Source organism: Monodelphis domestica, chromosome 1 (assembly GCF_027887165.1).
Source record: "Monodelphis domestica isolate mMonDom1 chromosome 1, mMonDom1.pri, whole genome shotgun sequence".
Taxonomy (NCBI): Eukaryota; Metazoa; Chordata; class Mammalia; order Didelphimorphia; family Didelphidae; genus Monodelphis; species Monodelphis domestica.
In genome coordinates, this window is record NC_077227.1 from 425,632,144 (window position 1) to 425,655,532 (window position 23,389).

Genomic DNA, 23,389 nt, shown 5'->3' on the forward strand with positions numbered 1-23,389 from the left:
TTACCACTGATTTGCTGTGTTGCATTATGTCACTGCTTCCCTGGGCCTTTGCTTCCTCATCCATAAAATGAGGAGTTTGGACTAGCTCATCTCAGAGCCTCCCTTCAAGCTTTTATATTATATGATGTAAAGAAGTCTGAAAATATTCTACATTTTGCAAATGAGGGAGCTAGAGTGAAGAGAGGTTAAGATTCTTCGATGCCACACTAATATTAGGTGGTAGAACCAGGACCCCAGCTCAGGTCTTCTGACACCATATTCAGTACTTTGTCATTGTACTGGGGAGGGTGGAATTGTTGATTTCCCCCCACTAATTGTATGTATCTCATTCTCCCTTCCTTCTCCCGACTCTTTTCCTTCCCTCTTCTCTCCTCCCTCTTCTCTTCTTCTTGCCCTTCCCCCTCTCTCATTAACATCTTTTACTTCTTTTTCATACCTTTTCCTCTTCTGCTTTCTTTTTCTCTTTTCCATGCCTTCTCTCTTTTACCTTTCCTATTCTCTTCTCTCCATCCTCTCCATCCTCTCTTCCCCTTTTTCTTCTCTCCTCCTGTCTCACATCTCTCATTATTCTCTCTTCCTTACTCTCTTTTGTTCTTCTCTACTTCTTTTCCTGCCTCCCTCTTCCTTCTCTTCTTGTTCTTTTTCTCCCTTCTTCCCTTTCTTTCCTTCTCTCTTTTAATTCCTCCTTTCTTTTTGTCTCTCCTTTTCTCCCTCCTTTTCTTTTTCTCCCTCTCTCCTTTCCTTCCCTTCCCTCTCTTTCCCCCCCTCCCTTTTCCACTTTCTTTCCTTCCCTCTTTTTTCCCCTTTCCCTCACTTTTCTCCCTCCTTCTTTTTCTTCCTGTCTTTCTTTGTCCTTTGATCCCTCCACCTTCTCCTCCTCCCTCCTTCCCTCTCGCCCTCCTTTTCTTCTTCTCCTTCCTCTTTTTGGGTGTTGCTTTTTCCTTCCACAGTTTTTTAAAAAGCAGAAACGGTTAATCCCCGAGAGGACGGTCTGGAAGTATTTTGTGCAGTTGTGCAGCGCTGTGGAGCACATGCACTCCCGCAGGGTGATGCACAGAGGTAACATTAATCCGCTCTCTCTTTTCACTGAATAATAATATAATGTTCCAATTAGTAAGTGGCTACATTCAAAAACAATTATGCTGATGTGCAGCCAACGCATGTTTGGAGAGACGGCAGCACTGGCAAGATGGATTTCTCCTGGTGGGTTGTTTTTTTTTTTTGCCTCCTTGTTAAAGGAGTCAGTCCAGAATGAGGGGAGCATTATGAAGATGAGCTGCTTTGTATTCCAGACACTGATATTAAGTCGAGTGTCAAACCTGCCATTAGCAGAGTGTCAGAAGTAGAAGGCTGGAGCTTGGGGATGTGGTGAACTCTGCAACATCTACTTCATTGTCTTGTCTTCAGTGGGATATGATGATGGACGAGTTGGTGGGATCTTCTTGGTTCCTCTGCAGTGTACATAAACAGGCTAGACATTTTCCTTTTTGCTAGCCTTTCTGGGTTCTTTAAAACCATAGAATGTTGTACCTGGAAAGGACCCTTGAGCTCAGGTTCCATAGAATATAGAATGTTAGAGTGAGAAGAAGCCTTAGAACCTAAAGTGTTAGAATATATAAAGTGATAGATCTATGCCTCTAGAAGGGACCCCAGAGACCATTTAGTTTTCTTTCCTCTTTACAAATGAGGACTCAGGGTCAGGGAAACTAAGGTCATACAGGTAATAAGTAAACATCAGACACGGGATTTGAACTCATGTTTCTCTTAAGCCAGAGCCAATGCTACAAAGAATTTTGCACCATGTAGTCTAACCTATTATTCTACAAATGAGAAATTGGACGCTTAGCAAAATAAAGTGACTAGCCTGAGGTCATATAGTAAGTTAGTGGCAGAATAAAGACTGGAACTCAGTACTTCTGCCTTTCTGCCCAGGGCTTTCTACTTCTCTATGCTACCTTTTCTTGCCAACGTGTGCTCTGTGGTTTCCCTAGATAGTGGTGTTGTATGTGTGCGTTTGTTAAAATTAAACCTTAAAACTATGTGATCCCTGTTGAATTTGACTTCTAACTTTCTTTTCCTCCCAGACATAAAACCTGCCAATGTGTTTATAACAGCCACAGGTGTAGTGAAGTTGGGAGACCTTGGACTGGGTCGCTTCTTTAGTTCCAAGACTACTGCAGCGCATTCCTTAGGTAAGCCCTTTTTCTTGCAAAAGCCTTGGCAAGTTTTGGAATTGGGCAGTGTTGCTCCTGTGTTTTTTTGATTTAAAAACTAGTATTAGCCTTTCTTTAAGGAGTCTCCTCCCACTCCCTCCCTCTATTTGTCTATTTGTCTAACTCTGTCTTTCTCTCTATTTGCCTCTCCATATATCTGTATCCATATATACATGCATGTATATGTGTATAAAATGAATAAAACAGAGAAATTAGGAGGTGATTTCTTACCTTCTTAAGTTTCCTTCACTTCAGGAAAAGATTCACTCCAGTATAGACATACACCACAATGGTGTTTCCCAAGGACATTGATAATTCAGGATAATCAAATGGTGCCTTTCAGCAGTTGTTTATTTGCAGGGTTTTTGATGTGGAACTAAATATCCTTGGGGATGATTCTTTACCTCATAGTGTGTTTTCTCCAAAGCAATAGATGATATAATATGGAGGAGGGATATTTTTAATATAAAATAGGATTTTACTTTCAGGAATTCAATTTGTATGCAACTTTGTAGTATCATTTTCTATGTAAAATTAGTTAGAATCATAGAACTCAGCAAGGTTTTGTCACTTAAACATGAAAGACAAGAGGTGCCCAATAGGACCCAATATGGGGATATTTCTGCTAAAGTCTGTGTTGGAGTAGGTAATACAAAGAAGCCAGAGAATTTTTTGCCCTCTCCTGCTACTTGTTTAAAATTCTCCTGGTACTTCCCTACATTCCCCAGCAACTGCTGCAAGAGTTTTGTCTTTCTTCAGGTTTTAGTAAAAGTTAAATTTGCTTGATGCTCCTACTAGACCTCTCAAGCTCATAGAATCACAGAATGTTAGAACTGGAAGAACCTTAGAACACAGAATATTATAAACACAAAAAATTGTCTGTTAGAGCCATATGGACATTGGACACTATTTTAATTACACCCCCCCCCCATTTTTCAAATGAGAAAACTTAAGGCCCAGAGAAGGGAAAAGACTTGTCCATTATAGCCAATATGGAACCAGAAAAATAAGACAGTGTTATCACTGGTTTCTTATATTAAAATTTTCACCAGAATATTACTGGGGAAAGGAAATGAAAATCATGAGTTACAGCAAAGTTCTTTCCTTCCTCGTTTTCTCCCCCACCTCTTAAAAATGGTTTTGGGCCCAATTCATTTCTGTCTCACCCCAAACTTACAAGCTGGTCTGTCTCTCATGTTCCGACACCTTTGTGCAAGTGACACACATTGAGTGTAAACAGAATGATAATATGGGAGCGTCTTTTGGTTCACGCGAAGGAGCTCTCTGAAAAATATGATTTCTTCATGTAAACTGTTAGTGTGCATTATTCATATAGCTCCAGATGGCTCTGAAACTTGTAGCGGATAGCATATGATTTGGTGAAATTTATTAATTCTGGTGATCAAACAGTGGTAGCTGTTTAAAGTGCTTAAAAAAAATCCTGTGTCATACCCCTCTGATTCAGAAGGTTTGCATACAGGGGGATTACTAGGAAGCTGGCTTTGCTCTCATTCACCATTGGACTGGTTATTATCTCATTCAGAAATGATACCAGTTTTGACTGTTATGGCTCAAGCAATACTGGACTATTCCAGTAGTTTGGGGGGTGGGGTAGGTCTCAGGAGATAATAGTTGTTTCCCCCAATTTCTCCTTTATTCTTCTTCCTTTTATATTCATGATAAAAATCTGAGTGTCTCTCAGATTCCCTCTGCTTTTCTGATATTTATGTAGAAACTTAAAGAATCTTAAGAGATATTAGAATAGAAAGTTTGACAGTTGGAAGGAACATTGAAATGTAGAATGGTAGAGCTAGATGGAAGATTAGAGGCTATATTAGGAATGGAAAGGATTATAGGGCACAATGTGTAAGGGTTATGAAAAGGACTCTAAGAGTAAGACTTTGGCATCAGGACCTCAGTTCAAATCCTAGTCCCGGTTCTGCTATATGCTAATATCTTGGGTAAGTTGCCTAACCACTCTGAGTCTCAATTTCCTTATCTGTAAAATGAGGGTATCATATTAGATTCCAAATGATCTAATTCTCTGAATATTGGAACATAGTGTTGAGCTGTAGAGGACTTTAGAACTGAATATCAGAGCCTCTCTTCGGGCACTTGTTGCCTTCCTGTGAACTATTGCAATGACTTCCTAATCAGTCTCCCTGTTTTCAGGTTCTCTCTGCCTCTATCACCCACATATCTGCTAAATTGATATTCTTAAAATGTAGGTAGAGGCTCAAGAAGCTTCACTGGCTCCCTATTACATTCAGGAAAACACAAACTCCCCTGGAATTTAATTATTTTTAAAGCCCTTATCACCTGTCTTAGAATCAAATTTAAATATCACTTCCAAGGCAGGAGAACAGTAAAGACTAGGCATTTGAGGTTAAGTGATTTGCCCAGGGTCACTCAGATAGCATATTTGAATCCAGAACATCCTGCCTCCAGTCCTGGCACTCTATCCACTGAGTCACCTAGCAGCTCTTCCCCTGATATTTAAAACCCCTCACATTCTGGCTTCATCCTTACTAAACAGGTAACAAATCCTTTCCTTTTCCCACAGTCCATGCTGTAGCTGAACAGGCTTCCTTGGTATTTTTCCTCTATGATACTCTATTGTCCTCCATCCTTCTCCATACCTTTGCACAGGCTGTCTTTTCTCCATGCCCAGAAGATATTCCTTTCTTATTTGTTCCTCTTGGAACCCCTGTCTGCCTTAAGACTCGGTACAAGTTTCTCCTAAGGTCTTCCCTGAATCTCTCAGTTATTAATGTTCTGCCCTACCTCTTCTTTTCCAAATATTATGTATTTATTTTGTATATATCCTGTACATCCATTAAAGTTAAAATTGTACATTAAGATTTTTGGGACGCCCTGTATTTACTTCTCTGTGATCACATATCTCTTCAGTAGAATTTAAACTCCTAGAGGGTAGAGTCACTTTTGTATTTGTAGCCCCAGTTCCTAATGTGCATTGTCAAATAGTAGGCACTTTGACTGATAAATCATCTGGTTCTACTCTCCTCTTTTACAGATGTGGAAACTTAGTTCCCTAATTTTCTTAGTTGATCAAACTCACAGAACGAGTGAGTGGTAGCGCTGGAGCTCAAACCCAGGCATCCAGATAGCCCCTTCCACTACAATGACCACACAATTCCTTTTCCCTAAGTTCCACTGAAGCATACAACTCTGCCTACAAAACATTAGCGATACTATTTATTTAAAATATATCAACACACACACAGAGCAGGTGGAACTTTGGTTTGTACTCTAGGATCACATCAGTGATAGGAGAGATGTGGAGAAAAGAGGGAAACTGAGAGAAACTAACCTTTTCTCCTGAGCAGTTAAAATGTCCCTAGTTCTATCCTGTCAGATTTAAGCCTCTTCTTTATATCCTGTGCACACTCACGTGTGCACATGCACACACACATATGCACACACAACCATCAGAGCCAGTTAAGATCACATCATTAGGAACAGGCAGAAACATGATTTTTTCCAATGATATGATTTTATCTAGTTTGGCTGCTGCGCTTATTATAGTAATAAGAATAAATTGGAACTTGGAAATGGACTGTCTGAGTATTCGACCCTTATCCTTGGATTAATTGAAGGTTCCCATGTAGTTATCAGGAGAGCTCTACTTTGTGAGGCCCTGTTCCTCTTCTGAATGCAGATCGAAACAATTTTGAACAAGAGCAAAGTAGAAAAGGCATGCAATGAAGGAGGCTCTAAATTTGGAGAAGTACTCGAGTTCTATCTTAGCTCTGGCCCTTTACTGTGTGGCCTTGGGCAAATCCCTGAGCCTCAGTTTACTCTTATGGGGAGCAGAAATAACAATACATACACCTTGCCTCTTGAGACTTTGAGAATCAAACAGGGCCAACATTTTAAAACCAGAAACCATCATATAAATGTCAGTTCATATTTTTATTATTAAATTTCCAGCTGAAGGATAAAAGGGGAGAAAAAAAGAAACTCTCTGCTCATTACAATAAAACTTACCAAAATAATGAGCCAACGATTTGTAACTTAGTAAACTAGAATTAATTGTCACTGAACAGCAGATCTGAGTTCTAATCTTTACCTTTGACATTAACTTGTTACATGATCTCAAGTAAATTGCTTTACTTATTTGAGTCCCATTTTATTCATTGGTAAAATGAGGAATTTGGAGCAGCTGTACCCTAAGGCCTTTCTGTGCTAACCCTTTTGATTTTGTCTTGCAATCTAAAGTTGGAAGGGACCCTGATGATCTATTCCAGTCCTTTACTTTTACAGATTAAGAACCTGAGTCTTAGGTGAAATTATTGTCTGTTCTCTGTTCTGTCTTCCAACATTCTATGTTCTAAGGTTGCTTCCAGCTTTAAACTAGTTTTGATTCTTTGACTGTTTCTAGAATTGATGGGATCAGTGGAATAGTTATGCATCTATTAAAATATGCATCACCTGATTTTAATATGGACCTACTATGTGTCATAATGGTGTCTGTAGCAACCTAGGTGAACTCTAATATCTAAAGCTACTGACCCATGAATTGAACATGTGACTTATGCAAATCTATTCATCTATTTCTCTTCTTCCCTACCCCTGACTCCCTTGGATTTTGTGTTTGCTCCCATCAGCCTGGCATAAAAGGGCATTAGGCAGTACTACAGCCAGTGTGACAGGTGTACTACCCGGCGGTGGCAGCGCGACTGCCTTCGTGTCAAGGACCGGAGCCATAATTAGAGCAAGGAACAGAATAAGCGTCAGACGAATTACCAGGCAGCAGATCATATTTGTCAGGCAGGATTGCATACAGGAAAAAATAAGTGACAGAACACGCCGGGGTAATGAAAGAGAAATGAAGGATTTGCCCGTACACAGCTCACAAGATCCAAGCGTGTGTCTTGCTTAGAGCAAGAGCAGCCGGCTGCTGCAAGGCAATCCATGTCTGGGACAAGGAAAGGCGGGACCCACTTATACCAATACCTGATGGATGGAGAGCCCTGTCAAGGGGAGGAGTGGCAAGCTCACCACCTGCCAAAGAAGAGTAGCAGCAACTCTTGGACCATTGTGGGAAGGCATCATGAAGAAGAGAAGACTGAGGGGGAGCACTTCATCCCTGGGCTTCAAGTGTATGAAAGGCTGTCATGGAGCAGAGAGATTAGATTTGTTCTACTTGGCCCCAGAGGGCAGAACTAAGAAGAGAAAGTGAGGAAGTCACAGGGAAGATACTTTTAGCTCCCTATGAAGGAGGATAGCCATTGGGGGCAGCAAGAGAAAACAGAAAGTATTTGTTAGATGGGGAACAAGATGACTTGAGTTCAGCTCTGCAACTTCCTAACTACATGACATTGGGAAAACCACCTAACCTCTCAGCCTCAGTTTCTTTCTTTAAAAATGACAGGTTTGGATTAGATGATCTTTAAAGTCCCTTCTGGCTCAAAATCTTATGGTACTAATAATCAGGATTGTCTCTGATTGGGATAGACTGCCTTGGGTGCTGCTTATTATTACAGATATTCAAGCAACTGGACAGATACTAGTAGAGAATATGATAGAAGTGGTCTGATTGAGTAGTAGCTTTGACTCCATGACCTCTGGTCCAAATACAGGTGATCTCCCATCCAGCTGGGAATCTGTAAAGTTCAGGCAGAAAATATCAATGCACTAAATTCGAGGTCCCTCAAAGCTCCAAGGACTACAGAATCTGAGTTGGAAGGGACCTCTGGCTTTTTAGCCCAACCCATAGCTGAAGAGGAATCTATTCTGCAACAACCCCAATAAACGGTCATTCAGCATTAACTTGGGATAAGCAGCTTACTACCTTTAGGGACATCCCATTCCTTCCTGGGCTCCATGTGAAACCTTGGTAGGATTTGAAGGGTGGGATGGGGTGTGAAGGGGAAGCCATTCCCTTGGATGTAGTAGATTTGTCAGAGATGAGAGTGAGAACTGGAAAAGAAAAGGGGAAAGAGCCAGTTTGAAAGTATCTGAAAGACAGTGAAGAGACCTGAGCATCAGGAGCTTCTTCTGACCCAACACATCAACTCAGAAAAGTTCCTAGGCTAATACATCCCAGGGATTTGAGAGTAGGAGGTCATGGCCCTATTCATCTTTAGTGTTAGTGTTTGTAAACAGTTGCTTTATGTTATCTCCCCAGGAACTCCTTAAGGACAGAGACTGTCTTTTGCTTTTTTTTTTTTGGTATCCCCAGTGCTTAGCATTCAGCTCTAAATAAGTGGAATGCAAATAGCAGGCATTTAATAAATAAATGGATATAGAATGAAGAGGATTCTCTCCTCTTATACCTAATTCACCAAATATTTCATAAAATTTGGAGCTAAGTCATTTTAGAGATCATCTCCAAGGATTCTTCACCTGAGATCTGTGAAATATACTCTTAACTCTGCAAACAAGAATGATTTTGAAATGCAGGAGAACCAAATCTGAAGATTCCAGATCAAAAACTAAAACATCAAAACCAATCAGAGGAACATCAAAAGTGCCAGAAAGAAGTAGAAGAATCTTACTGAGAAACTATCTTAATAAAACCAGTGTATTTATGCCCAGTGACCTGGGGGAAAGGCTCAGGTCCCAAAGAGGCATCTTCTACCATGGGTAGGCATGTAAAGCAGACGTTAGGAGGAAAAAATAGTGCAGACACTTGTTAACCCATTTATCATTCATTTGAAAAATGCATATTAAATTATTAGCAGTAACAAAAGGTGTAAAAGATGTCATCAAAGACATGTATGCCTGGAAAAGGGGGATAGGTTCATGATGTACCAAGAGTGAGATTTAACAGATTTTTCTATGCTGTATATCTTCTAATGTTAGGAGATCTAAGCCCCTCAGCAAGTTGAGTAGACACCTTCTCCCCCTCCCTACAAAGAAGTTAGAGGAAAATATGGAGAACAGTCACACAGATGAGAATGTTTGGAGGGGTTGCAATCTGCATCATTACAGGAAGTGCCCACATCACTCCTCAGCTTCAATGTGTTGGGAAGTAATACTCATAACTACCATCGATGGAGAAGGTGTTGAAGGCAGCATTTAAGTCTATATCCTTTTTACCCCAAGTCCAGCACATTCACCACTATTCCACAGTTCCCTTGAGAAGAGAAAGTGAATTTAGAGTTTTTTTTTTTTAATCATAGGAAAGTTGTATCTACTGGCATTGAAGAAAAATTTCAGCAATACAGTGTCTTTATTGCTTTAGCATCTGCATCCTCTTTTGGTTTACTGTAAGTCTTTAAAACTAGCAAAATATCTTGGGGTGAGGAGAGAGAGAGAGAGAGAGAGAGAGAGAGAGAGAGAGAGAGAGAGAGAGAGAGAGAGAGAGAGAGAGAGAGAGAGAGAGAGAGAGAGAGAGAGAGAGAGAGAGAGAGAGAGTGAGAGTGAGAGTATTTGGTGTATTTGACTTTTCTACTTTAAGCATCTTGAAGTCAGGGACCTAGACAATTTGTTCTGGAAAGGTCTTTAGAACACAAAATGTTAAAAAACATTCTCTTCCAGCTAGGGTGATAGAGTCTACCCCTCCTCATTTTACAGAAGATGAAACCAAGGCACTAAGAAGTCACCTAAAGTAGTTTTTCACATTCTGTCTCTGGCCGATTAGGATCCACCATCATTCTTTTATTTTCCCTTCCTCTAGGAGTTTAGGGATCCCAAAAATACTGTGTGTTCCAATACAAACTCTGGCTCTTGCTCTCTCATTCTCAGACTCTCTATCTGTCTCTCTTCTCTCAATTGTTCTCTTTCTTTTAGATTCTCACGTGCCACAACCCTTTAGAGTCCTTAGAGGCTCCTGGCCTTAAGTGCTCTCAAATCCAGTTTGTCTGGGTCACTGAGTGTCCACCTCCTGGCATAAAAATTAAGATGGAGAAGGGCAAACAACATGATGGCTTTGCCTTCTGATTCAAAATTGTCATTTCCTATATAGCCCAGTGCCTAGCCTCAGATCACAGTAGCGTGAATGGGCTTGTGATTCAGATCAGTGAGTCCTTTTCCTCATTTGAAGCTGGTGCCTTTGGGTTGTACCATTACATTAAATGAGTCTTGTAAACAGCACTCCCCAACATAGCTGTTATTGTTTCTATGAGGTTGACAGAAAATGGATAGCACAGCCTCCCCCACCCCCCATCCTCCACCAATCTCCTTGTTTAAAAGAAATGATGCATTAATTTCTATATAACCATCGGGGAAATGGAGAAACTGGCCCAATTCTCTTCCTGGCCTGGCCAGCAGACTAAAGGAATTCCCCTGTAATGAGCAGCTTCTACTGAACTGCACAGGACTTCCAACCTAATCATCTGGGCTCACCATTGTATTGCTTTAGCCAATTTGACAAGGATGGTCTAATCAGAGACTATTAATCAGAAACTTTCTTTGGCATCTGCCCAACTGGGAGTTGAAATATTCCTGCACATGTGAAATTATCTGGTCTTCAAATGACTTTGTATGTCACCAAGGTCCCAGCAGGGGCTAGAGTCTGCCACGAATAAGTGCATGCTTTCCCTCCAGCTTCCATTCTTCTCCCTCTGAACTCCTTGCATGTAGTGAGGGTAAATGGCCATTTACTTTTTTGTAAAGAAAATCTGGTTTTGTAGAAAGACCTTGGCCATGACCCATTTCATTAAAAATAAGATTTGACCATTGCCATTCTGAGAGGCTGTTTATTACTTTGGTGACTGGTTTCATATGATTCCAGAGGTGGGAATTTTATCTTTGTAGGATAAAATGCTAGAATTGAGAGAGGCTTTGGGAATTAAGTTCTGGCATTCTATGTCCTAACTTTGCATGTTCTAAGACCTTCTTTTGTTTTCATTATTCTAGGCAGTGAGACACTTCCCAGGGCTAAAACTCTGATCTAAGACCCCTTCCAACTCTTAACAATTATTTTTGTTTTTCAGAAGTCACATTTTCTATTGTCACTCTCATTGTCAGACATTCATGTTGTCTTCATTCTGTTCTGCCCCTGTCTCCCTACTCGTCCTTTCCTTCTCATTTCCTTCCCTCTTCTCCTGCTTTTCCCAAGTGGCCTGGGTTTAATTTTCAATGCTATGTAAATCAGCTTGTCCCAGTAACCAGGTCTCCACAGGTGAGCAGAGGTCTCTCAGAAAAGCCACCTTAGTTAGGGATTCTTAATAAGTAACAGAAGATATTCGTTAGTTATTTTATTTCATTCTTATTCTCAAAAAAAGTTGAACAGGAACTCAAAAAACTTAGGTGAAAGCTTTGCCTTTTTCATATACAAAACCACAAGTATTTCAAAACATTTCGAAGTTTGTTTTGACAGGAACGGAATGTCTCAGGAATGAAGAGATGCTTTAATCAGCTCCCCCTTTGAGGTCCCTGTTTTGCTCTGATATAGCTCTGTTTGAAACTCAGATTTCTTTGTAAAGATACGAGAAAGGTCAGAATTTGTTAGGTTCCTCTTTCATATTCAGAGCTCTGTCCCCCACTGTGAAAAAGAAAAGTGAGAGATTGGGAAGCCATGTTTGGGCGCTGGATTAGAGATTTGCTGGAAGGTGCTGTCGAAACAGAAACAATAAAAGATTCCCTTATCAAATTGTCTATTTTAAGATCAGTCAGTAGTAACTCCTGAGTTTTGTTGGCTTGGGTTCAGTCATTCAGTCAGGCAGTCTTTATTGAAATCCCTCAGGTGACTGGACTAGCTCATGTCTTAAGATTTCTCCCAGCCCTAACATCCTCTGATCTAACATTCAACGCTCACAGGTTCCTTCCATCCCTAACCTTCTTTGTTTTCATATCCCTTCTGATTTTGACACTCTGTGTTCTGTGTTCTATATTCCAACATGCTATATTCGCAGGGTCCTTTCAGCCCTGAGAAACATTGTTTTCAGGCCTCTTCTTATTTTGATATTGTGTGGTCCATATTCTAACATGCTATATTCTCAGAGCCCGTCTAGTTCTAACATGCTATGTTTTCAGGCCCCTTCTAGTTTTGACATCCTATGTTTTCCATTCTGTGTTCTAACATGCTATAATCCCAGGGTCCTTCCAGCTCTAACATTCTTTGATTTCCACGTTCTCTATAATAAGGGCTCTGCCAGCTCTAACTAGCTGTGATGATTATTTACATCAGGCATTATATGTGACAGTACTGCAGCTGTACAGCATTATAGTAAAACTCCAAAATCAAAAACAAGGGCTTGAGCGCACACCATTCACAGAAAATTATCATGAAGTTTTTAATATTTGGAAGCCCTCAAACAAGAATTGTAGTAGCTCGTATATATGTAGAGCTTTTGTGGTTACAAGTTGATTTACAGATATTGCCTCCTTTGAACCCTAATAATCCTGCAAGTTTCATAGAGCAAGAGTCCAGAAAATGGATATTACATCCTTTGTAAAGTACTACATAAATATAAATTATTATTGTCATGAAAATCCTCTTAGCACTCATATGATACCCTGTATTAGTGGTGCACTGGATAGAATATTAGGCTTAGAATCAGGATGAATCATCTTTAGGAGTTAAAATCCAGTCTCAGATACTTAGTAGCTGTTCGACGCTGGGGAGGTCACTTAACCCTGTTTGTCTCAGTTTCCTCATCTGTAAAAGGAGCTGGAGAAGGAAATGGCAAACCACTTTGGTATCCTTGCCAAGAAAACCCCATGTGGGGTCACAAAGTCAGATATGACTAAAAAAAGACTCAACTATAATATCCTGTATCTCTTTAGTAAATTTGTATTATGTATTATTGTGTTTCTTAGTTGTCTGTTAGTGTATCTTAATTCTGTTATGAGGCTGTAGGCTCTATGGAGGCAGCAATTTCTGTGTCCTATCCAAACTTTCTATAATTCCTAATGTTGTTCTTAAAGGTTTGTGGACATTAAGCCTGTAGGAACTTAATACATATTTGTTTAATTGAATCAAAATGAGTCAACTTCATTTTACAAATGCAACCAAGTCCCAGAGAGAGAAAGTGACCTTGCCAGGATTTCATGGATACCAAGTCACAGGGCTGGGTTTTGAACTCAGTTTTTGAGAATTCAGCTTCAGTCTGTTTCTGGAATGTTATTGGGGGGTCAGGGGAGTGGAGAAGGAGTACTGAAACTCCTTGGATCTGGTAATGACAATGCCTGGTGTATAGCCATCACTAAAATAAACAAGCCATTAGATTGAGAACAGAAATACCAGCATAGGAACAGTCTCCTAATTTACTGGCCATTGATGGACAAGTTCCCATGACTGCACAGTTTCCTTCTTTCCCATCATACCTGTGGTGTGCTCTGCTCTCTCACAGCATCTCTGCACACTAATGAAACCCGTCTGGAATAGATGGGGGAATTTGTAGCATTGGATGCTGGTTCTTCCCACTTCTAGTGCATGGAGCACAAAGCAACTGAGATGATGCTGATGTCCCAGGACGAGTCTCTGACCTCATTCACACTCGTAACTGTGGCTCAGAGTTGCATGTGGCAGAGGATAAACTCGAGCTTGAATAACCACTTTTCTTCCTATAATGAATCACCCTCTGACTTCCTCTATAGGCTGTGCCTTCTCTGCCACTGGCTGGATGGGTCTTTGTCTTATTAACTCTCTTGACTCTATGCAAGTAGAAAATCACTTTACATAAATGAAGTGTTTTCAAAAAAAATTCTCTATAACAATTTTTTATTATTCATAAATCTTATTTTAAGTACATGGAGGGGACGTGCTAGGTTAAAGAATCGTGTAGCAAATCCTCTTGTAAAGTGATCCCTCCTGATTGGCATCTTAGTTTGGTGGTCACAGAGTACGTTAAAGGCTTTATCTTATATAACCTACATCTCTTCTCAAGTATATAGCAAAATATAGAATTAAAATGACCTCTGTGGATGTCTGCATGGTTTTTTGTATTTATACAAAAAGGTGATATAGTCTATGTTATATATGCATACAAAAATAATGATCGTTATATATGTGTGTACATAGAATACTGGGAGGAAGGAAAGATTATTGGGCTAGTTTGTCTGGAGTAGAATATGCAGTATTCCTATATTCCATAGGAACAGGGAGAATGGATGGATAGCTATATATATATATATACACACACATACATACACATATATACATGTATATATATACATATATATACAGAGAGAGTAATGATTATAAGTGAGCACACATATTCACCCACACATTGATTCACACACCCACATTCAAGCAAATGTCTTCTAACTCCCAGTTCTAGTTTTCACTTACTCCAGTGCTACCTTCCTAGGTTTTGCTGACTTTTCCTTTCTCTTGCCAAAAAAAAAGAAAAGTGATTGTCTTTTCCCTCCTTTATTTCAGTTGGAACACCTTACTACATGTCCCCAGAGAGAATTCATGAAAATGGCTATAACTTTAAGTCTGATATCTGGTCTTTGGGCTGTTTATTGTATGAGGTAAGACATTTCTAGTGGTTTAATTTCATGTTGTGGAGAAGGATATTCAGGGCAACGGTACCTGAGTAAAGGCACGAGACAAAACTGCTGTCCCCCACAGAACGTTCAAGTTATAACCATGTGTCTAGAACCAGCTACTTAGCAGCAGAAAATTGGGTTCCAATCCTGGCTCTGTTCTTTATTCCTATATGCCTTTAGGTAATGACTTAATCTCTTAAGTTTTATTTTCCTCATCTATAAAATGAGAAGATTGGACTAGATGCTATTTAAGGTCCCTCCTAGCTAGAAGATCTCGTGATTCGAGACCTTAAAATATAGAATATTGAGAGGAAGGAAATTCTGGAGTCTAGAATATATGAAGGTGGGAATAGTTGGAAATAAGGCTAGAGAGGTAGTTTGGTTGGCAGACTTTGAATGTCACTATAAGCTCTTAGCTCCACATGAGTAACTCGGTGAGTTGAATAAGGAAATCAAGACTCAGAATGGGAAGGTAATTTGCCCAGGGTCATGGAGCCTATTGCTCTCATAAGAATAGGGAGCCACTGAATGGTGTGTGTGTGTGTGTGTGTGTGTGTGTGTGTGTGTGTGTGTGTGTGTGTGTGTTTACTAGTACAATTATATGACTGGAGCTATTCTTTAAGAAGGTTAATCAGTTAGCTTTTAGAATGGGTTGGAAGGGGAGAGACTGAAGGCAAAAAGATTAATTAGAAGGTTGTTGCAAAAGAATAGATAAATATAAACAAAAGGTTGAACTAGGATATTGTCTTTGGCACTAAAGACATTGTAGAGTTATAATTTATAAGCCTGAGAAGCTGATGAGATATTTGAGATAAGATCATTCTGATACTTTGAGCCTGGGTGGCTGGCAAACAGTGGTATTAATAGAGAAAGCAAGTTAGATGGGTAGCAAATGTGAGGTTGGGAGTTGGGAGGGAGACTATTGAATTATGAACTTGGTTTTGGTCACATCTGAAGTGACCGACTAGCATCTAGGTGCAGATATCCAGTGGACAACTTTAGCTGCAGGGGTCACGGAGATTAAAAGAGAAAACATAAGTAAAGGTAAAGATTTGGGAGACATGCATCAAGGTAATAGTGGAAGCATTGGGAACAAAAAATGATTTATCTTTACCCTCTTGCTTTGATAGAATTGCAGAAAGGCATATTTGAAATTGGTATTAGGGGGAAATTTCCAGACAAGAGCTGTCCTAAAATGGAATGGGTTGTCTTTTGAGATTCTGAATTTCCCCACACTAGAGTTTTTCAAAGGCTGCATGCATGCTTCTCAGAGATCTTATAGATGTGTACATAGGATTGCCAATCAAGTAAAAGTTGAAGGAGAAGGACCTTTGAGATCCCTTCTAAATCTCAGAATCTATGAAAAGGGCCAAAGATGGAGAATTGAAGGATATCTATATTTAGGAAGGAGGAAAAGGATCCAGAAAATGAGACATTGCCATCAGAACACATAGAATACTTTTGGTTTGCAAAGCACTTTATATGGTTTATCTCATTTGTTCCTTACAATCTATGAGGTGGGTGCTATTATTATTCTCATTTTATAGCTAGGGAAACTAAGGCTAAGAAAAGTTAAGTGATGTCCCAGGTCACATAGCAAGTAAGCACCCAAGACAGGATCTGAACCCAAAGTCTTTCTTTCTTTTCTTTTTTTCTTTTTTTTAAACCCTTACCTTCCATCTTGGAATCAACACTGTGTATTGGCTCCAAGGCAGAAGAGTGGTAAGGGCTAGGCAATGGGGGTCAAGTGATTTGCCCAGGGTCACACAGCTGGGAAGTGTCTGAGGTCAGATTTGAACCCAGGATCTCCCGTCTCTAGGCCTGACTCTCAATCCACTGGGCTACCCAGCTGCCCCCCCCCAAAGTCTTTCTGACTCCAGTACTAACTGCTGTATTGAGGGGAAGCCAGGCTTAGGAGAAACCAGAAGGAAGCAAGGTCAGAGAAGCTTGAGGGAGGGAGAAGAGCTTAGCCACACAGAGGGTATATAAACCATTATCAGGTGCTTCAGATAAATCAGAAAAGATGGTGGAGAAAAGGTTACTGCATTTGATGCAGTCACTAGTGAAGTAGATGGCAGGTAAGTAGTGGTGATAAAGATGGAAGCAGGGTTGAAGAGTGAGTAGGAGGAAAAAATGCAAGGCCAACATAAGAGCAAAAGTCAAAGGGGTAGGAGAGTCAAGAGAAGGTTGTTGAATGGAGAGAGGAGCATATATATATAGGCAAAGGAACCTCTGGAGAGGGATAGATGGACCTAGAAATTGAAAACAAGAAAAGATAATAGTCATCCATAAAAACTGAATTTGTCAGAGGTATTTTGTAAAAGATTTATTATTTTGTTCTGCTTATCATGAATCACATACTTTAATTTTTCTATTACGAATAGCCTTCATGTGAAGCATGCTGACTTCAGCTGATTTTAAACAGTCCAAAGTGATTTTCTGTGGTAAATCAGGAATCCCTGGTTTCATTTGAATGAATACTATCTCAACCCATAATTCTTTTTAAAATTTTATTTTTTATTCTTAATTTTACAAGCACCAAATAAAATGAACACTTCTGAATAGTTCCATTAATTGTACACAAAGCTGCAAATCTATTACAAATATTACAAATAGCTTTTCTTTTTAAGCATATAATAAATTTTTAGTATAAGTTTCAAAGCTGCCCTGCTTGTTTCTCTTTGCTATTGCTTCTATTCTCTTCTTCCTACTTTTTAGAAATTATTCAATGATCTTTTCTTTCTTTTTCTATTTTTTTGGCAATTCTATCTTCCCAATTGGAAAAGAAAACAAAACTTTAGTAACAAATTTGCACAATCAGACAAAATAAATCCCCACATTGGCCATATCCAAAAATTTGTGTCAATGATGAACTTCATTTTAGAGGATCAAAGTTTTTTCAACACGGATATTCCCATAACAGATATATAACTCCTAATCCCAACACACCTTTATAGATTATTTCATAATTGCTGTGCCAAAAAACTTATTGCCTCATGACCAATCTTCAGGCTATCCCTCAACAATCTACATGTAGCATTTAATAAAATCAATCAGCTTCTCCTCTAGATTTTCATGATACTATTTCCTCCTGGTTTTCCTCTTAACTCATTGACTGCTCTTTCTGAGACTCCTTTACCGGATCTTCAAATATGTCCTGCTGATTAAACCATCGTTTTCCCCCATGGTCTATCCCAGCCCCTCTTCTCTCTAAATATAGTGACACTTGGTGATCTTATCAGCTTCCATAGGTTAAATGATCATCTGTTTGCAAATAATTCTCAGATCTATATCTCCAGCCCTAATCTCTCTTAATCACTAGTCTTGTTTCATCAACTGCTTTTTGGATATCTCAAACTGGATCATTCTTAGGCATCTTAGATTCAACACATTGCAAACAGAAGTCATTCTCTTTTTCCTAACCCCTCTCTTCTTCCCAATTTTCCTTTTACTGTTGTTGAGGGCCCCACCCTTCTCCTAGCCAGACAGACTCATAACCTTAGCATCATCCTCAGCTCCTCACTCATACTCAGTTTGTTGCCAATTTTTTTTTTACCTCAACGATATATCTTGTATATATCCCTTTCTCTCTGCTCAAATGGCCACTGTGGTGGTGCAAGCCCTCATAACCTCGTGCCTTGACCATTGCTAGTGAAGATAGAGAGTTTCCCTGCTTTGAAGCTTTCCCCACTCAATCTATCTTTTATTCAGCCATCAAAGTGATTTGCCTGAATCACACATCTGATCATGTCACCCCCTACACCACAGCCGAACCTGACTCCTTGTTGTCTCCAGCATCGAATATGAAAAGCCATGTTTGGCATTCAGTGCTTTTCCCAACCAGGCTCCCTCCTACTTTCTGGTCTCCTTATACTCCAAGTGTCTTTATATTCTTCGTGATCTAGTAGCTCTGGCTGACTTGCGCCCCTCATACGTGACTCTGCCCTCTCCCTCTACCTTTTCACTGTCTGACTCCCATACCTAGAATGCTCTCCTCCTCCACTTTATTTCCTCAGCTACCTTATACAAGAAGCCTTTCCCAGCCCTCCATCCCCTTCTTCCCCTCCAAAGAAAAGGCTTCCTGTGAGTAGGTGATGTTTAAGCTAAGTCTTGGAGAAAGTCAGGAAAGGTAAGGAGTAGAGGTGAGAAGGCAGCACAGTCAGGTGTGGGGGACAGCTAGTACAAAGGCAAAGAAGGAGGAGATGGAGGACCACATTGGAAAAGCTTCGAGTGAGCCATTGGTTAGGTGAGGAAGAGCTTTTGTATTTCTAGCAGAATGTGAGAACTGGAAGGCCCTTAGAGGCCATCTAGTTCAGGTCTAGTTTTTTGAAAGGAGAGAGCTGAGGCTGAAACATAGATGTATCTTGCTCAAAACCACACAGGTAATAATAAAGCCAAGGTTTGGGCCCCAGTCTTCTCTGCATAGCTGGTGGTGCAGTGTAGAGTGCTGGGGCCAGAGTCAGAAAGACATCTGGTATTAGATATTCTATGTGGCCCTGGGCAAGTCACTTAACCCTCTTTGCCTCAGTTTCCTAATTTGTAAAATGAACTGGAGGAGGAAATGGCAAACCATTATCTTTGCCAAGAAAACCCCACAAGAGGTCACAAAGAGTCTGAATCCCTTAGCATGTTTCCCAAGGCACAGGATGTTTAACTGATGGGGTTGCCAGGCTCTGAAGAACCAGCTCTTTGTCCTCCTTCATTCATATGACTCCCATTTATCACATTCGACCCTGAAAGTGAAGATAGCATTGGATTTTCACTCAGCCAGCTTTTCCTTTCCAATCTTCAACTGAGGTAACTAAATGTTTGCTTAACAAGGTAATGTCCCATCGTTAGTGTATTACCAGTCATGAGTCCCTCAGTTCGATAGGGGCTGATTTATTTGTTTGGCGCACGGGAGGGAGGGAGGACCTGCTGCTGTGGTTTGCAACTAGAGAGGGAACTATTGGTGCTGGGAAGTCAATGAAATAGATCAATACAATCCTGCTAGAGGGATTAGACAGCCTCTGGGAATACCCCAGAGCTGATAAGAGCTGAATAGCTCTCTGCCTCTTCCAAAAGAGAACTTAACATAGCCCCAACTGGGAACAGATCTGTCTAGGGACCCTGACCTGCCTATGGTACAAAATGAGGAAAATTGGATTGGTTTATGGAGTGGAAAGAATACTGGTTTTGGAATAAGGAGGGCTTGACTTTGAATCCTAGTTCCACAGAGACTGTGTTAAAATTTGAATCAGAGACCTGAATTCCAGATCTAGCTCTTGACACTATCTAGATAACTGTTATTCAGTCATGTCTGATTGTTTTCTTGGCAAAGATGCTGCTGTGGTCTGCCATTTCTTTCTGTAGCTCATTTTACAAATGAGAAAACTGAAGCAAACAGGGTTAAGTGACTTGCCTAGGGTCAAACAGCTAGAAAGTGTTTGAGACCAGAATTTGAACTGAGTCTAGCCTTCTATCCACCGTGCCTCCTGGCTACCATGTAACTGGGATGTATGGAGTGTTCAGGGAGACTAACACCTTTTCAGCACTACCTTTGGTGTCTACCTTTCATCGAACTTTCATCTGTGACTCCAAGGAGCTGTAGTATGCACAATGTCCACAGTGGCTGGTAAGAGGCATATTAAAACAGTCGAGGACTTCACCCAGCAGAAGGGAAAGATGAAAACAGTTTGCTCCAAGAGCCACAAAGGCAGCTGAAGCAAGTGCTGTGGAGCACTTAGACCTTGGGCAGATGTGGAAGATCCCAAGGTCATCCACTGCATCCTGGGTCATGACTAGTCACCTTAACTTTTGCCTTGCCACTGAACTTCAGTGACTCTCAAAGAGCTTAACTCTTCACACTTATATTCATGAACAAGTTGAGACATCATCAGTCCTCTTGGAAACAAAGGACAAACAACCCAGATAACTGTGACCAAGTCACTTCATTTCTATAGTTTTTAATTTCCTTAACTGTAAAATGAGATATTTCCTAAGGCCCCTTATGGACTTCTCTGACCCTTCCTCCCTCTCCATTAAACTGAGGCAGCTCTGCCTGGACCAGTAGCTTCACAGGGGCAAAAAAAGCATTTGGTAAAGCTTTAAGCACTATAGAAATGGTAGCTGCTATTATGCCAGCTCCTCTTCTGCAGCACTGGTGTCCTCCCAGACTATGAAAGCTTGTTTGGAACAGAGGAGAATGTGGGTGTTTCCCCCCTCAAAAGCTCTGGGGCACACTCTCTCTCCACCTCTGCCCCAGAGTATTGCTTTCATTTCTGGGACTCATATTTCAGGAAGGAATTAACAAAGAAACCAGTTTGGGAAAGTGGCTCAACACTATTTAAGTACAATGATCAATTGAAGAAATGGGAAGAGAAGACCTAGGCAGGGACCCACTATCTAGCTTTCAATATTCCAAAAGACTTTTGGAAGAAGGATTGGACTTGTGTTGCTCAGCCCAGGAGAACAGATTTTGGCTCATTCTTATCTGAGACAAATTTCCTAATAATCAATCACCCATAAGCAGAAATAGGCTGCCAAAGGAGGTAGTGAGATCACCACTGCTAAAGTCAGATAAATTAAAAGTAATAACAACAACATCATTTATTTAGCACCTGCTATGGGCCAGACACTGTGCGAAATACTTTATGCATACCTCATGTGCTTCTCACAATGATCCTGGGAGATAAATGCTATTATTATCCCCATTTTACAGTTGAGGAAACTGAGGCAAACAGTTCAGGTGACTTGCCTAGGGTTACAGTGTCTGCGGCTTTAGGTCAAGTCTTCCTGACTCTGGATCTAATGCTCTACCCAGTGTACTCACTATCACACAAATTTCCTCCAACATCCCAAATCAGGGAGGAATACTGGGCTTAGAAGGTAAAAGATGTAGGTTCAAGATGCACAGTGCCAAAAGCTCAGTGGTGGAAAGAGCCTCAGAAGTCATCTTAATTTAAGAGAAACCTCTGCTGCATGGTCCATGAGTACAGCCTCTCTTTAGCTGACAAGATGACTAATTGAGTCATGAGAACTCCAGGTCACACTGTTTACATAATAATAGCAGGAAGACCTGAGTACTAATCGAGCCTCCAACACTTACTAGCTGTGTGACCCTGGGCAAGTCATTTAACCCATATTCACCTCAGTTTCCCCATCTGTAAAATGGGCATAATAATAGCACCTACCTCCCAGGGTTGTTTCAAGGACTAAATGAAAGAATATTTTTAAAGCCGATAGTGGATTTCCTGGCACATGGTAAACACTACATAAATGTTAGCCAAATACAAAGATCACCTATAACTATCACTTCCCTATCCCTGGAAGTCATGACCTTCTTACTGGAGCCCATTCTCATGTTAGCTTTTCTGGTTAACACTGCTTACTCTCAGTCCGCCAACATCCCCGTGTATTTTTCAAACCATCTCTTAATCACACACCCTCCCTGCCCCTAACTTCCCCTTGTGAACTTGATCTTTTTTGTACCTGATTGTAAGACTTTGCTTCCTCCTTTATTGAATTTCATCTTACTAAGTTCAGCCCAGTGCTCTAGCCTACCAAGACCTATTTGGATACTGTGTCCCATCGAATGTGCTAGCTGCTCCTCCCAGCCTTGATTCATTTACCCAAGACATTGATAAAATCTTAAAGAGCCAAGCGCCAAGCACAGATCCCCGGGACCCTCCACTCAGGACCTCTGCCCTGTTGACACGGAACCTTTAATAACTGCTCTGAGTTGAGCCATCCAACCGGTTCTGAATCCTGCTGAATGCATCATCCAGTCCATATCTCCCCATGTTCTCCATAATGACAGGATGAGATACTTTATTATGAGATCTGCTTACTCCTGGATAAATTGTATCTAGAGCATTCTCCTCATCCACAAGTTTAATAATCCTGTTTGAAAAAGGAAATTTTACCTTCCTGTCTCAGTAACTTTACAACCAGACCTCATTTCTTTACCCTTTAGCACTAACATACTATATTTCCGAGGCTCTTCCAGCTCTAATATTATATATTTTTCAGCTCCTTTCAAATTTTGACATTCTTTGTTCTATGTTCATGTGACCCTGGGCAAGTCACTTGACTTATCTGCCTCAGTTTCCTCAGCTGTAAAATGAGGATAATAATGTCATCTACCTCCCAGGGTCATTGGGAAGTTTAATATGAGACAATATTTGTCAAGCACTTAGCAGAGTGCCTAGCACATAGGAAGGGCTATATAAATGTCAGCTATTGTTGCTATTATTATTATTTGTTGGATTAGATTCCCTCTAGGTTAGCTTTCAACTCTGGGATTCAGTAATAATTAACATGTATTAGGTGCCTACTATGCACCAGGCCCTGTGCTAAGCTCTGGAGATACAGATCAAAAGAAAAATAGTCCCTGCCCTCAAAGATCTTACAGTCTGATGAGGAAGGCAATACACAAAAGGAAGCTGAAAGGGGTGGAGGGTGAGGGAGAAAGTGTATCAGAGGAGACTCTGCACAGGGGCATGATGTTTTGTGATGTCAAAACCAAGTAGAGAAGCTGGTGGAAAATGGAGAGTGAACTGGAAAATTCTGAGCCCTCTATAAAGGAAGGCTTTGGGGAGGAATTTTTTGCTCCATTTATTCCCAGGATAAAGTTGAACATTCAAGACCATGGCAATCTAGTAAGTGTGGTGCTGTGCTGATGATGTCAGGGCATATATTGTGCCTTATGATAGATCCTTGGATTTTTAAGCAAACATCACATCTAACGCTTATTTTAGGGCATTGTGTCTGACTCTTCATGACCCCAT

At 40.5% G+C, this 23,389-nt stretch overlaps 1 protein-coding gene across 2 annotated transcripts in view; it reads left to right on the plus strand.

Annotated features, from left to right (window-relative positions):
• NEK6 (NIMA related kinase 6) overlaps positions 1-23,389 on the plus strand; it is a 127,336-nt gene that overhangs the window by 90,735 nt on the left and 13,212 nt on the right. For both annotated transcript variants that reach the window (XM_001371594.4, XM_007474633.3), the window contains exons 6-8: positions 951-1,059; positions 2,085-2,192; positions 14,509-14,603. In XM_001371594.4, the coding sequence (XP_001371631.1) occupies positions 951-1,059; positions 2,085-2,192; positions 14,509-14,603 (312 nt within the window). The remainder of the gene's footprint in view (positions 1-950; positions 1,060-2,084; positions 2,193-14,508; positions 14,604-23,389) is intronic.